The sequence below is a fragment of the Dipodomys ordii genome, unplaced genomic scaffold, assembly GCF_000151885.1.
Source record: "Dipodomys ordii isolate 6190 unplaced genomic scaffold, Dord_2.0 Scaffold59, whole genome shotgun sequence".
In the NCBI taxonomy this organism is placed as follows: domain Eukaryota; kingdom Metazoa; phylum Chordata; class Mammalia; order Rodentia; family Heteromyidae; genus Dipodomys; species Dipodomys ordii.
This window is the reverse complement of record NW_012267275.1, coordinates 2,753,662-2,770,190: the sequence shown is the minus strand read 5'-3', so window position 1 is coordinate 2,770,190 and position 16,529 is coordinate 2,753,662. Positions and strand designations below refer to the sequence as shown.

At 39.5% G+C, this 16,529-nt stretch overlaps 1 protein-coding gene across 1 annotated transcript in view; it reads left to right on the top strand.

Moving 5' to 3' along the window:
* The first annotated feature begins 252 nt into the window (after positions 1–252).
* Positions 253–16,529, top strand: part of Mctp1 (multiple C2 domains, transmembrane 1) — a 541,169-nt gene continuing 524,892 nt past the window's right edge. Inside the window, exon 1 of the mRNA XM_013022079.1 lies at positions 253–960. Coding sequence (XP_012877533.1) covers positions 253–960 — 708 coding nt within the window. The remainder of the gene's footprint in view (positions 961–16,529) is intronic.

The window sequence follows — 16,529 nt, the reverse complement described above, 5'->3', positions numbered from 1 at the left end:
CGCGCCTGCCCAGCCTGGCAGGTGCAGGAGGAAGAGGCGGCGCCCGAGTCCTGCAGCCGGAGAGCCTCGGCGGTGACGGCTTCGTTCCTCCGAGCTGGCCTGAAGCCGCTGGGCACTCCCGGCTTCTGCTGCTGCTGTGCCCGCCGCCGCCGCCGCCACCACCACCACCGCCGCCGGGATCCGGGAGGAGGCGCAGCCGGAGGAGGCGGTGGAGGAGGAGGAGGAGGGGACAGGCGGTGTCGGGGGTGGAGGATGGAGCCCCGGGCGGCCGCGGCGGGCGAGTCCGAGCCCGCCGCATCCTCCTCCTTCCAGGCCCGGCTCTGGAAGAACCTGCAGCTGGGGGTCGGCAAGAGCAAGGGCGGCGGCGGGCGCTCGGGGGGCCAGGAACGCCGCACTGCGGGCACCCCGTCGCCCTCCCCGCCGGCCCCGCGGGGCTCGCGGGACGCGCTGGGCGGCGCAGGCAGCAGGTGGAGCGGCTTTAAGAAGCGGAAACAGGTGCTGGACCGAGTCTTCTCTTCCTCTCAGCCCAACCTGTGCTGTTCCTCGCCCGAGCCCCTGGAGCCCGGCGGCGCGGGCAGAGGAGAGCCGGGGTCCACGCTGCGCCGCCGGATCCGAGAACATTTACTGCCGGTGGTGAAGGGGCCCGGGGCAGCCGGACTGACGCCTCCTGGCGGACGCTCTCCGGACTCGGCTCCCTCCTCCTCCTCCGCCTCGTCCTCCTTGTCCTCTTCTCCCCAGCCACCCTCCAGGGGGGATCGCGCCCGAGATGAGGGCGCACGGCGCCAAGGCCCCGGGGTGCACTTGTGCCATCAGAAGAGCTCCTCGCTGCCCGGCACCGCGTGCCTGGAGCAGTTGCTGGAGCCGCCACCGCCGCCGCCGCCGGAACCTCCTGCCGAGCCAGCTCTGGGCTCTGCCGAGCGCCAGAGCCCGGAGAAGGGCGCCGACGGAGGCAGTAGCCAGGTGAGTGCCCGGTGCGCAGGGCCACGCCCCCAGCTCCAGCCTAGCACCGCTCGGGGAGCTGGTTGGCGTGTGTGGGCCAAAGAGATGAACATTGGAAAACTGTCTTGTCAAGTAAAGGTGGAGAGTTGTGACTTGCGCCCAGACTTGACTTTGGGTAGCAATGACATCCATCTCAGAAGCAGTTTGACTCGCTTCATGAGCAGCCAATGAGAAGTTCAGACCTAACATAGGTGTCAAGAGAAGAAAAAGTAATTCTTAGTGAAAGAAATGACACGTGTCCATGCCAGTGTGCAGGGGCCAGCATTCGAAGGAAACGGCTAGCAAGAGGGCGGAGAAGCCTGGAGGATGCAGTCATAGCTTCTGGAAGGTCCTGTGCTGGGGAAAGCCTTGGCTTATCTTTAGTTTCTCCGGGTTCCCCCCTGGCAACTTCCTGTAGCAGGTGGATCTTTGGGCGAGGATCTTATCCGAGCCGATCAAACAGATAAGTTCTCTGACCCTTCGCAAGTGTTTAGACACAGGAAGCACTTGCTTTTACACATCTTTGTGGACGCTGCTCAGATTAAAAGTCAAGTTTTTCCGGTGCGTTCACTGAAAGTTGTACTTGTAGGATCCACAAGGTGTCCCACCACCGAGGGGCTGCTTCTAACCCCTCCGTTTTTAAATGCTCTCTTTTTCTGGTGAATTTTTAAAAATCAAATTATGCTAATGTTAGAAAACCTGTCACAAGTCCCATTACTCTAGAGACCTAAATAACTCTTTTCTCTCAGTACATCTTGGTTTCTTTAGCATTCTTGTTACTTTTAATTTTATTTGTGTTAGGTGAATAGCATTCTATTTAATTTGATTAGAAATTGAACTACAGAAAATAGCACGTAATGTGTTGAAAGGTTAAATATGGAAATAAAAGTTCTTTTAGTTGAAATGTTTTAGTCCTTTTTGTGGTTGGTGAAACAAACCAGAAACCCAGTGTATTTTGTGCAGTAAATATAGTTGCTTGCAGTCACCAAACACTTGGTGTTCTAGAAAAAAAATTCACTCTGGAGGAGTAGGTATGATAATATTGACAAGAGAACTAAATAAATTTATTTTCCTGTCATCTAGAAAGCAAATCTGACACATCTGGTTTGGATTTCAAAAGCAAAGTGAAATTGGTTTTAAAGTAGTGGCTTAAATTCAGTACACTTGAACACTATTAAAGGGAGTGGTTTTGAGTGTGTGCATAAGCCCAGTGTACATATGAATTTTACAGTTGGTATTGTTTTGACATTTTGCATAGCTTTTTCTATCAAGGATAATAGAGCAATAAATAATTGAATGATTTTGGACATTACGCTATTTTGAGTTAGTCATTTTTTTAATTCACTGAACTAGGGTATTTTCAAAGAAATCCGTATTCATCTTTGCTTTTTTTAACCCCAAAAAGTTTTCCCAAACTGGCGACAATCTTTATTTAAAAATTCTACTTAGATATGAATTTCATCTACAAGAGATCTAAACTTATTTTGAAGAAGATACTACATTAACATTTTTGGTTATGCCTTATCATATGTCAGGCATCCTATAACCTTGCCTGATTCAATCCAATGTGAAAAATTCTTATGTCATTTTCTAGATTAGGAAACTAATAAGAATGAATTTTCTAGGACCACATGGTTAATAAATGACCCAGAGAGGATTCTACTTAGAATTCCACAATTACAGTTTCCCTTGACAACTGAGGGGCATGGCACCACCCCATTTGTTAGGAAATGGAAAAAACCATATGAAGTGAAGTCAACCAGACCCAAAGCAATCTAGGCTCTATGGTTTCCCTTATTTGCAATAATTAGTATATGTCTATGATAATCTTATCAGATGAGCAAGAAAACTCAAAAGCTATGACATGACCGTATGAAATGATGCAAAGTGAAATTAACCCCAAGATATAGACAGAAGAGGTTTTTCTTTGTTGTTGTTGTTTTTAATGTACTATGAGATTTTTGTCTTTCTTTTATATATTCTAGACACTATGTTGGAAATGAACTTTACAGCTTGTGTGGGGGGAAGGGATAGTAAGAGTAAAACAAAGGAGGAGTAACAATGCTCAAGAAGAAATGTACTCTATACCTCACTCATGTAACTGTAACCCTTCTGTACAGCATCTTTACAATAAAATTTTAAATTTTAATTTATTGTTATTATAGAGGTGATGTACAGAGGGATTACAATTACAAGTAAAGAGTACATTTTCTTTTGTGCAGTGTCTTCTGGTCCCTTGTTCCTTTGACAACTTTTTTTTTTTAAATTTTAACTTTACAGATCACTGATATCATGAGTTTGTAAAAAATTTATTGTAAAGGTGATGCACAGAGGGGTTACAGTTACAAAAGTCAAGTATTGAGTACATTTCTTTTTGAACAATGTTACCTCTTCTTTGACAACTTTTAATGCTTATAGTTTTGAGATGTTTTTGTTCTGATTGATACTAGACTTGAAAGTTTGCATGAATTCTGAAGATTTTTTTTCTCCTCAATCCCTACGTACATCCAGGCCTATGATTGATAAACTATTTTAATTTCAAATTTATTCTGAAATGCTTTGTTGCAGACCCTATCACATTTGAAAGTGGCACTTTTAGCCATAATGTATAATTCTAAAGGGTTTTATTCTAAAACCCCAGCATTTCAATGTAGAATTTTTAAAAAGTTGAAGTATAGATGAAGTATAAATAGGTAAAAGATAGGATATAGGGAGAAAGAACAGTCTTGGGGGGGGTGGTAAAGGGGCTTCAATGATAACCAGGCACAGACTCAGGAAGTGAAGAGTTTTCTCCAGTATGAGTTACAAGTATAACTTTCATTAACATTCTCACCAATGAAGGTCCTCTAAATACATCTTTGCCCAATAAAAAGGAGCTCAGTCCACTTTTGAGGTGGGAAGAGGAAGAAATGGAACTGGAAAGCTGCAAGTGAAATTACTCATGGAGCAGTCCAGGAATAGGCTCAGCTTTGCAGTTCCTACCTTTCAAACTTACTGCATATCTCCATGAACCTTTCACTGCCCTTTCTAGCTTCATATCTCCACATCTCCTGATCACAGGGGAAGAGGGGATAGCACATACAGATTTATTTCATTTGTGGCTCACAAGCACAAGAAGAGTGTGTGCAATAAACAAAATGATAGAACACAACAACAAAAAACCCACATTGCAACTTCAGGTTTCCTTTGTACAAAAAACTTTAATTCAAGACAAAGAAATTCATGGCAAAATTAGTGAATTCTTGAATATATCCCTTGTTTTCTGCTTGCTTCTGACATCAGCTGTGTTCTTCAACACTCTCCCTACCTCCAACCACCCCCTCCCCCCAGCCCAGCATGAGGTCACAACAACATATGTGCCCACATTTTGTTTCTGGGTGAGATATTAGACAAAAACAAAAAGCCAGTTTGCAAGGGGAAGGGATTTGGGAGTCACTGGTGTACAGTGATTGAAAGTGAACAAATGGTGCTCCCTCCCATGTCCCCAACAGGCACTCCTGTTGCTGACAGCCTACCTCCCCATGTCCCTTGCAGTCACTGCTTCTGACAGCTACCCATGCTCTGACAGCCACCCATAACCCCTGGCAGTTTCCATGTTCCTGACAGTTACCTGTGTCCCCGACAGTCACCTGTACCACTGTCCATCCTTATGCCCCTCGTCACACATGCCCCTGACAACCACCCATACACAGAGAGCCACCCATGCCCCTGACAGTCACCTATACCCCTGACAGTCAGCCATGCCCCTTACAGTCATTCATGCCCCGAAAGTAGCTCTCTTGCTATTATGTTTGCTTTGGCCAAATGTATCTACCAACACACTACCAGACTTCCTAATGCCTTACTACTGGGGACACGAACATTATTTAAAATGTTCTGTTTTGAGAATAAAGAATTATAATACAAGAGAATTAAAAAATGAGCCCTTTCTTCCCATTGCGTGTATTTCACATGTTGGGCCATATTGTTGTAGCAGATGCATTTCATTTTCTCCAACACAGTTGGGAAAGATGCTTTCTCAATTTGTGTGCATATCAGAAATATGCCAATTTTATGCATTCTGTCTTGATGAGTTACTAAAATTATATTTTGCTAGAATCAGAGAGTTGGTATTTTGAGAAAAAGAGTAGGAATGAATATGTTGCATATTTTAGTATCTTAACTAAAGCACATAGTGTTTACAAATGTTAAACTTTTTGTGTTTCTCTCTAAGTAAATTTTATCAAAATTGCTTTCATAAAGGTGAAAATATTTGTGAGGAGGGGGGCAAATTATTCAGTATATGGAAAGAATGTTTTGAAACAGAGCAGGAGAAATATCCATGAATTGAGAGGAAATTACTATGACATCTGTTAGACAAAAGTGGAAAATATAATTTTAAAAATAAGTCTACATATGAAGTAATCTTGCTTTATTAATTACCTGGTTTTTGAAAGAGTTATGTTGTTAAAATATTCTAAAATGAAATTTGGGTTAATTTTTGCTATCTATTTTTCAGGCATGTTAAGTATTGCTTTAAAGAACATGGCTAATTGAAGGAAGACATAGTTTAAAAAATGTAATGTCTACTGTACAGGATAGAAAACACTAACAATTTTAAGTTCAAAAGCAATTTTCGTTAGCTCAGTTTTATAAAAACTAGAAAGACAGGATTTTGGCCTACCTTCTGACATGTTCTCTTTCAAATTCAATAAAAGTGAGAGTAGATAAGAACTTATCACATTTTGGAGCAGGGTGTAAACTGGAGTGTGAGGTATAATAGCATTCTAGAAAACTACTAAAATCATCAGTTTATTCCATCAGAAGTGAAAAGCAGGAGAGGATTTCTTTGGATTAGGATGTTGATAGAGATAGGAGTCTTGTATAAATGAAAGTAGTAAGATGCAAATATTTTGAGAGGTTGGCTTAAAATGTATGTTCAATAGTCATTAGAAATTGTTGTGCTTCTAATTGAGCAATACTACCAAAGTCTTGTGACTACCATTATCAAAAATAAGTGGATATTTGAAAAAAAACAACAGAATTTTGCCATTAAAAATTGGCTTAAAATGTAACTTATTTTACTTGCAGTGGTCCAACATAAACAGGGCCATACTGGGATAAAACACAACTTCATCCAGTTGTGGCAACATATCTTGTGTGAATGTTAGCAGGTGTGTATGATTTATCATGGAGGAAAGAATAACTATTTTGAGGAATAAAACAAAAGTACTAAATTAATAAAAAATAGGAAAAACATTTTTTTCTCCCACTTTTCATTTGTGTTTGGAAATAATGGGTGATTTCATAAAACAAGGGCCATTTGTCTCTGCTATTTCAAGAATGCATGTAGTGTGGTGGGTTTTTCCCTCATAATCATTATAAAAACGTTTGTCAATCTTAATAAAGAGTAGTATCTTTTGATAACTCATAAAGATTTGTAAAATCTAAAGATTTGAGTTGGGTTTATGCATTTTTCCCACTTCAATCTATATCTTTTATAACATGAGTTACCTGAGATAAGCCAAGATTGTATTTTTGAGAACAGAAACTCTTTGCTTTGACTTTTCTTTGTTTTACTACTGGAAAACTTGGCAGAATTTTTTTTAAGATGCACATTGTTCAAGCCTATTGTTCTTTTTTTTAAATTTAATTTAATTTTATTTTATTTGTGAACATACTGTACAGAGGGGTTACAATTACATGGGCAGGATAATGCGTACATTTCTTACCAAGCATCTTGGCAGAATTTTTTATTTCCTGTCCTTGGTTAAATGAGCACCTAATGAAGCAACAACTACTTGACAACTGAAAGTAATTATTTGAATACTGACCTTTTTACTCTATTAAGTGATCATATTCTAGAACCTGCAGCAGGCATATTCTTTTCTTGTGTCATTTTTTTTACTTGGCAAATAATCCTAAATGTCCTTGTGGATTTTTGATCCTTTCATGTCACTGAAAATATTGTCTATTTTTTGGCACCAGTAACTTTATGTGAACTTTAATTTTCTTACCGCCATCCACCTTTTCTCCTAACTCACATTGCTTTTTTATAAATCAGGTGTGGGAAGTGATTATTCTCTCTCAACAATTCAAGATTTTATCTAAAATATATTTTTTGCTTCCAATATGTACTTATTTCTTATCATTTTGTTTTGGGGGTAGTAGGATATAAACTCAGGGCCACATGCTTACTAGGCAGGGGCTCTATTTCTTGAACTATGCCCCCAGCCCTTTGTGCTTTTTGTTTTTGTATGTGCCAGTTCTGGAAATTGAGCTCAGGGCCTAGACATTGTACCTGAACTTTTTTGCTCAAAGCTAATGTTCTACTTGAATCACAGCTCCACTTCTGGGTTTTTGGTGGTAACTGGGGAAAGGTTTCATGACTTTCCTGCCTGGGTTGGGTTTGAACTGTGATCCTCTGATCTCATCCTCCATAGTAAGATTACAGATAGGAGTCACCAGTGCACAGCTTGCTTTGGTTATTTTTGAGATAGGGTCTCACATTTATGCCTGAGCTGTCTTGGACTGTGTGATCCTTCGATTTATGCTTTTTCATAGTTGGGGTGCCACCTGTGACCCCAGCCCAGCTCATTTGCTGGTTAAGATGGAGCCTCTCAAAACTTTTTGTCCTGATCTCTACCTCCCAAGTAGCTAGGATTACAGATGTGAGCCACTGTTCCCTCTCTGGAAACTTTACAACAAAATCTCAGACCACATGTTCCCTAAAGTTTTCAGATACTTATATTTGACCTTAAAGAGAACAAAACATGCAAAAGTATATTTTCAATATGATGAAATTAAATATTCTTGCATACTGTCTTCTTAAAAGAGCACTATTCCTGTAAAATCCCTTTTGAGGTTTTGACTAGGGCCCTGGTCAATATGGAGATGATGATAGATGATAAATGTATGGAACTTTAAAGAGTCCATTTTAGTAGTAGTAATCTGAGCACATTTTGCTTAAGCCTGAGCTACCTTCACTGGCCTTGCCAATTCTGCTAGAGTAGAATTTGGCAAGCTTTAGTACTATTGAGTCAGTGTTGTAAAACAGTGCAGGGAAGACTACTCAATAAATGGTTGCTGAATGAAGGGATGAATGGACAGGCTAGAGCTGTTTAGAGATAAATGTCTCTGGGAAAGCTTCAAAATTGCTGTATAGTGTTCTTGCCTTCTTGACTGGATGACTGTGCAGCCTGGCATATTCTCTGTCTTCCCCAAATTGGTGGTTTATTTTTCCCAGGCTCGATGTTAACTCTGGTTCTTGTTTTGAAGCGAGGACATGACACTTATAATTTGAAAAATGTATGTCATGTTCCCTTGTTCCTCCCAGCCACAAAACAGATTAAAGTCCCTATTTTGATTGAGAGTCTGTCCACTCTGCTGTCTCTTAAATGCCAAGTAGCGAAGCAGAGTTCAGACAGTTGGCCAGTTGGTATTCACACACAGTGACCTGTCTACTGCTGAGCGTAGTTAACCCTAAGGCCTTCCTTCAAAATGTTTGTGTCATTGGCCAACTGCACTTGCTTCTGAAGGCTAGTTCTTGTCCTAGGTGATGCAACCATGGCTGGTGTTTCAGGAGCACCATTCATTGTCTTTCTGTCCAAGTATGTCATGGCCCTCCTTCTAGTTCTGCTTTATTCTGGTTCCTTAACTTTTCTCTCCCTCCCTCTCTTGATCTTCCCCTCTCTCTGGCTTTGGAAGACTTTATTTTTGTAAGTAACCATCACTCTCTCAAAAATGTGCCATCCCATATGGCAGCTACAGTCATATTTGGCTATTGAATTCTGGAACAGTTAGCCTGGGGTATATTTACCATGGAGCATTGTAAGCATAAATGAATTCTGAATACATAGTGTAAAGAAAAGAATGGAAAACTATCATTATTAATCATTTATATTGATTGCATGTTGCAAAATATTTGGCTATACTGGGTTAATTAAATGTATTAACGTTAATTTCACCCATTCCTTTTAATTTTAGAAAACGTACACATTACCTGACATGTAACTGTACATTACCTTTATAACAATATTTTTTTTTAAAAAATGACTAGACCATTTTAAACTATATATTCAGTTCACATTTGTATTTATACTGGACAACAGTGATTTCAAGCAAGGCTTTACTTTTTAAATTAATTTTTTCCTCCAGTTTTTGTGTGTGTACCTATACTTGGACCTGAACTCTAGGCCTTGTGCTCTCATTCTACTTTTTTAGTTCACAACTAGTACTCTTCTACTTGAGCCAAATACCCACTTCCCAGCTTTTTCTCCTGGTTAATTGGAGGTAAATATCTTCTAGATTTGTCTGCACAGTCTGGCTTTAACCATGACCCTCAGATCTCAGTCTCCTGATTAGTTAGGATTATGGGTATAAGCCATAGCATCCAGCATAGTGCAGGAATTTTTATAAAACAAACTCCAGTGCCCCTAGATAACTAAAGTAAGGACAACGAGCAAAAATGGCTTGGTGAGGCCATGATGGATAAGAGATCATGCTTTCTTGAAGAAGTGATGATATGTCTCAGCTTCAGACCATTACTGCTACTCAGGAAGAAACAGTAGCACCACCCCCTTCGGTACTCTTTATAGGAGCCTCAAGTTTTTATGTTAAATTTCCAGATTCTTGAATTTGGGTAAAGTAGAATTAATTTTCCCTCTAATTAGTATGTGTGCATGTATGTATTTAAATCATCACATTAATTAAGATCTTTGGCTGAATTTTCATATTAGTCTGGATTTTTGTCTCAGAAACTTGTACTTGACATCTCTCTCCTTTCCTTGACATCAAATACTTGGAAGAGTAGATATCAATATATTGTACTTACTAGTGACCTGTTTTCTGGGAGCTCTCTGGAGTTTGCCAGCTAGGAGAAATGAGTAGTGGGAAGAAAGTTGGACTGCAGTATGGTTAAAGGATATGGGGAAACAGGATATGTGGGGGCTGAGAGAGAGATTCATTCAGTTCTATAGATGAAGCAAAGTGACAGTAAGAGGACAAAGATGATCTTGAAATGAGACTTTTTGTTAATGGAAAACATTCAGGGGTTAATGGGACAGAGTCTGTGGAGAGGTGATGGGTGAAGAAAAACAAGGGGATATAATTGATGGGTATATAAGGTCCTCACCAACATGCACTGGTGTCAGTCTCGGGGACCAATGAGAAGTGATTTAAGGCTCAGTGAATATATTTATGTATATGTATATGGCTCACATTTATGTTTCTATTAAATAACACTGAGGTGGGAGCATCTCTCTTTCATTATGAATGAAGCATACCTTGTGGGATGTAGGGAAGTCTGTAGATTTGGTGACAGCAATTTAAGCATGACTGGCCTGATGGCTTCTTTCTTGTTTTAATGTGTGATTAGGACTTGGGTACTAGGGAAGAGCATTGTCTGTACAGGGGAGAATAGGAAAATAGGTGTCTTGTGTATGCAAACTAGGGAGTCAGTAGTGAGAAGGGGGATAGTAGTAAGGATAGTGAAAATGCCAGATATGGGGTGGAGTGTGTTGTAAGGCAAAGCAGGGAGCCTGAAGGTTGCTGGTCAGGGAGTGGCTGGGGTGTGTGTGTCAAGATGAGCCTTAGAGGGGTGAGGCAGCAGTGGAGACATGTCCTGTGGAAGATGTAGTGGTCTCAGTGAGAGCTGGGGTTGGACAGTGACTTAAATGATGCAATGATGGAACTTTGACAAGACAGATTGTCTGAAGTTTTAGGGGAAGAGCAGAAAAAGTTGATCATCACATGTTTTCTTTTTATGTCTTTTATTCTTATTTTTTTCTTGGTCTCTATAGAAAGGCTTTTGCTAGAAATATTTTTTTGAGGGGGATGGATTAGTGGTAAGTTTTGAGTTTTTATTTATGCAGAATGGGAGTTATACTTATGCAGAATTCCTGAGAGTTGTACCAGGCTCTGAGATCTAGTTTGTCATATATTTACTGTAATGGTTTCTATTCTTTTTGCTCATTTGCTTGTTTTAGTTTGCTTGAAATGTGGTCTCCCTATGTAACCTGGATTGTCCTGAAAATTGCTCAGGCTGGCCCTGACCTTGTTACCTTCTGCCTTAGCTTTCCAAGTAAGATTACAAGGATGCATCTCCGTGCCTGGTTCTTTGGTTACTATTGTTGATAATTATTTTTGAAACTTAAGAATAAAACAGTTCTTTTCTCTGAATCATTACATGCTAAAAATGGTAGTGTATATAAGGAACTGCTATTGGTAAAGAAAGAATTAAATGCTCATTAAAAAATTCAGATACAACAAGTACCTCGGACATCCAATCACCTGAATCCTCAAGATGCCCAATATTGGAGTAGCTATATATTTGTACAAATAGTAATAATCAAATATTCTGAAATACAGGGTGCTATTGGAAACTTACATTGTTACTCAAGGCAGTTTTCCTGTAGTGTTAAAATATGCTTCCCCCTCAGATGCAAGGTTGATCTATGCAAGGCAAATGGCCAGTTTTTGAAAATCACCAATAGATGTTCTCTCATAATAAAAATAATAGTCTGTCTAGACACTTAAGCCATATTTGACTCTTGTTCTTTTATTGAAATGTAATATCGCTTTAGATAAAAGGATTCAGCATTTTTATACTTGCTTTTGAATAGTATTTTCATCACACCAAATTAGAAGTCTGACTGTTTTCCAAAATATCTCTTTGGATTAGAATAGATTCCGCAGACAAGCTCTGTGTCACCACAAAGCGCTTGCCAAGCCTCAAGTGTCCTTCAAGAATGAAACCCCTTGAATCAGCAGGGGCCGCGCTGTCTCTGGCTGAGACATGGGCTGCATCTTGCCTTTATCTTTTCTCTGCTTCTTTCTACTTACACTATTTGTTTTAACTTACATTATTGCAATCTTTCCGTATGGTCAGGTTTTAGTTAATAATTATACAGATTTCAGAGTACACTGTTATATTTTGATCTATGTGCGTGATATGAAATGATCAAACCAAGATAATTAGCATAGGCAATTATCATATCCATCGTCTCAAACATTGAACATTCCTTGAAATCCTCTCTTCTAACAATTCTGAAGACATTTTTTGTTAACTCTGACCAGTCACTCCATTTACTACAGAGCATTAGAACTTACTCAACCTAACTACTTGTATCTTTCTATCCTTCCCAGTCTCTGGTAACAACTCTTCTACTTTCAACTTCTGTGAAATCAATATCATGGGATATTTAACTTTCTGTGCTAGTATTGTTTTACTTAATATTATGTTCTACAGGCTCATCTATGTTGCTGCAAATAATAGGCTTTCTTTTTAATATACATGAATGTGTGTGTGAGTTGTGTATATGTGTGTGTGTGCATGCACTCAAGCTGGTACAGAGGCTGGAACTGAAATCCTTTTGTTCTCTTTTGGCTTTTTTGCTCCTGTCTGGTGCTCTACCACTTGAGTTGCACCTCCAGCATTTTTATTGGTTAGTTGGAGAACATCTCTTGGATTTTTCCTTCATGCTGGCTTTGAACCTCACTCCTCAAATCTCACACTCTTGAATAGCTAAGATTATAAGCATGAGACACCAGTGTCTGGCACTTGTATTTTCTTCATATGTTCATCAGTTGAAAGGAAGAAGAGCTAAGAGGGAGTAATGGATTCTTATCTGTGATTGTGACTTTGCCTAATTATGTTCATCTTTGGCATAGAGGTCAGGTCAAATTCACAGTTTAAAGTGAACAAAATAGGTGATCATTGAGATCATTCTTTGTTCTCCTTTGCCTACTGGGAAGCATTAACTTTCCCTACACTCAGGTTGGTGCTTTTCTGCTTAGTCCCTCTGTGGAAATAAACTAAGACTAATGAAACAGGCCAAGATGGGAGGGGACTGACTGTTGGAACATTCCTAGCCCCTGTGCCCTCTGTCTCAGGGATTTTCAAGGAAGATGGAGCTTTGTATGGCATTCTCATACCTATTTCTCCCTATCTGACATTCTCACTTTCTCTGGCTTAACCTTTTTTCTTCTTAACCATTTGACAGAAATCAGGAAGAGCTATGTGGACCGTGCCATGACAAATCTTGGTGTGTTCCAGATGAGCAAACATAGTGTATTCTATTCTGTCACAGCACAGTGCACCTGGGATGTTACTTAGGTCTTCCTCTTCCTGTCTCTCCTGCTGGCTTGCTTTCTAGCTATTTCTCTTTTTTTGTTTAGATAATTGACAGGGAAAATAAAGGGTAAATCAATTTAAATCATAATATATTTGATTTCATGGTGAAGTCATATAGTTGGTTCTTAAGAGTTTTGTGGTATTTTGTATGGTTTTGGAGTAAATACACATGCAAGTTCACACACGCACACATTATACAAAGCAAGCTTTCACTAGATCTGGCTTATGCAAATGTATACTCTTTCACATATATTTCCATTGGAGTCATATTTTCCATTGGAGTTCAAGACAAAAGAACGCCCATATTTTTCTCCTTCTAAATTTAATTGACCTCTTCAATTAAAAAGTACTAAATTTTATTGATGATATGTATGTACTTAGGTTTTTATAATATGCATGTACTTAGGGTGTATGTGTGTGTTTAACCTGCTTAATCATAAAGAAAAAGAGACAAAAGGCAGCATTTGTTGTTTATTATGGAGTGCAGCTATAAAGAAAATGAACAATCTTACTTTGAACTTAAACTGCTCTATAGGGGATGGCTGTTCCTCAGTAGCATTATCATTCTCCTCTAAGAAGATACCATATTTACAACAGTGTGGAAGAGAATTCATTGAATTATTCGTTAGTCCTTTCAAACCCAGATGTCACAGTAGATAAACTCTCTGAACACATATTTTCAAGTCTTGCCTAGGTTTACCCTCACAAATTATCCATACACATAAAAAAATGGGAGGCATTTTAGTGAGATTCTCTATTAATATAGTTCATCTTTCCTAATAAAAGGAAAATAGTACCTTTATAATCATAAAGACATTCTCACGTTTCTATTTTGAAATTCCACAATGAGGGTTGGTGAATAACAGAAGTAGGATCAAATGATCTGAAAGAAGTTTTCCTGCTTAAAGAATGTTGTATTTTTTGTTGATGTTGCTGTGTACTTCATGGCTCTATTTGAAAACTATCTCTTACGTCATTTTACTCATTAATTTGTCCTTTTAATAATATCTGTACTATAAGTCCTTCTATTTACGGATGTATCAGAGTCTAAACTCTATTTTTCTTTTAACAAGTGTGAGTCTACTGTGGATTTCTTTCTATAGCTTTGCATAAGGGTGCACAAACTTCTGTGTGTGGTATCTGTCATTTGCGCCTCAGTCTTCTCTATCCTGCCTTTGAACCAACTTGTGTTAAATTATAGTACACATTCTGTGCTCTAATGCTCTATGCGGTAAAGTATAGAAAACTGAGTTTCTCCCAGCCTTCCCACATTCAGGGTCTGCTTACTTCCAGCCAACATGTGGAGACTCTTTTGTGTTGCCATTTGGAAAATGATATATTATAATTAATATTCATACTAAACATACAAAGCAATACTCTAAGTAGTTAATGTATGATTACCTGTATTGATTGTCCTCTGCATTTTCCAGAGGAGGAAATGGGGTACAGGAAATTAGCTGCCTTGGCCAAGGTAAACAATATAATTTGAATCCAGGTCTCTGTCACCTGTAGTCTGTGTCCTAAAGCATTACCAAATAGGGAAGTCTGTTGTAGCTTATTCTTGAGTTACCCAGTTTAGGAAAATATAATCCCATATTTTGAATCAAGTTTCAAAGCTTCATTGTTTCCCCCACCTACTTAGTGATAGTATAGTCACTTGGTTCCTGTCATTTTTTTCCATTTTCTGAAAACTATCTCACAAAAGTAAGTTTAATTAAAAACATATGCAGAGCTGGATACTGGTAGCTCAGGCCTGTAATCCTAGCTACTCAGGAGGCTGAGATCTGAAGATCACAATTCAAAGCCAGCCAGGGTAGGAAGTCCAAGAGACTTTTAACTTCACCCAAAAAACAGAAATGGAGCTATGGCTCAAAGTGGTGGAGTTCTAGCCTGGAGCAAAAGAGCTCAGGCCCCGAGGTTAAGCCCAGTGACTAAAAAACACAAACAAAAAAACAAAACAAAAAACACAGAAAGTGGTGCTGTGGCTCAAGTTGTAGAGTGCTCTTTTTGAGCTGAAGAGCTGAGGGACAGGGCCCAGGCCCAGAGTTCAAGCCCCATGACCACAAAACCAAACCAAACAAACAAACCCAAGCATATTTAGTACAAAGGTTAGAATGTTTCAAAGTCAGACATAATATTGGTTCTTTGACTGCTAGAAAATGATGTGGCTATTGGCTTTTAAATGTCAACTGTACTTTAAGAGTTCTCACTTAGTTAGTTCCCCAGTAGATCATCCTCCTTCATTTTTTTTTTTTTTTTTTTGGTCAGTCATGGGGCTTGACCTCTGGGCTTGGACGCTGTCCCTGGGCTCTTCAGCTCAAGGCGTGTGCTCTACCGCTTGAGCCACAGCACCACTTCTGGTTTTCTAGTGGTTTATTGGAGATAACAGTCTCACAGCATTTCCTGCCTGGGCTGGTTTTGAACTGAGATCTTCAGATCTCAACCTCCTGAGTAGCTAGGATTACAGGCGTGAGCCACTGAGTCTTGCCAATAAGTCTAAGTCTTAGCATTGTTTCTGAGTCACAGCTAGAAAAGAGTACCATTAATAAAGAAAAGTACCCTGTGAATGAAAGTGGTTGGTTTGTTTACTTGTGAGCTCAGTTCAGAGAGCTCAGAAGTGAATTTTTTTTTTTATTGTGAGAATACTGTACAGAGGAGTTACAATTACATGGGCAAGATAATGAGTACATTTCTTATCAAGCATTGTTGCCTTCCCTTTGTTTCCCTTTCCCATCCCTTCCCATACTCTCCCCTCCCCCCCCACCCGATCCTCCCCCTATCCCTTACCAAAGTTGTAAAGTTCGTTTTCGACATAACGACTTGTGCATCTCATTGTTGCAATGGGTCCTGTATCCCTAGTTAAACGATTTCTTTTTTCCCTTCCCCTCCACAAATTATACCAACATCAAATGCAGTGAAAGCATGGGTTATACCGTGGGGGAGGGACATAAAAAGCAACAAAGAAATCATCTTATAAATGTGTTAGAAACAATCGCATGAAAGAAAAAAACATTTGAATACTTATCTTAGGGTTCATTTCTCTAACATTAACTTATATGACCTTTTCTACTTGACTCAGACATATACTAGTTATTGCAAATAATGGAAACCATGGGACCTATGTTTCTTTGGGCCTGGCTTACTTCAGTTAATATAATTTTTTCCAAGTCTTTCCATTTCCTAACAAATAGGGCAATGTCATTCCTTTGTGTATATATACCACATTTTCTTGATCCATTCATCTACTGAGGGGCATCTGGGTTGGTTCCATATCTTAGCTATGGTAAATAATGTTGCAATAAACACAGTCGTGCTGGTAGCTTTAGTGTGGTCTTGTTTGTGATCATTTGGGTAAATGCTCAAAAGTGGGATTGCTGGGTCATAGGGGAGTTCTATGTGAAGTCTTTTGAGGAACCTCCATACTGCTTTCCAAAGTGGT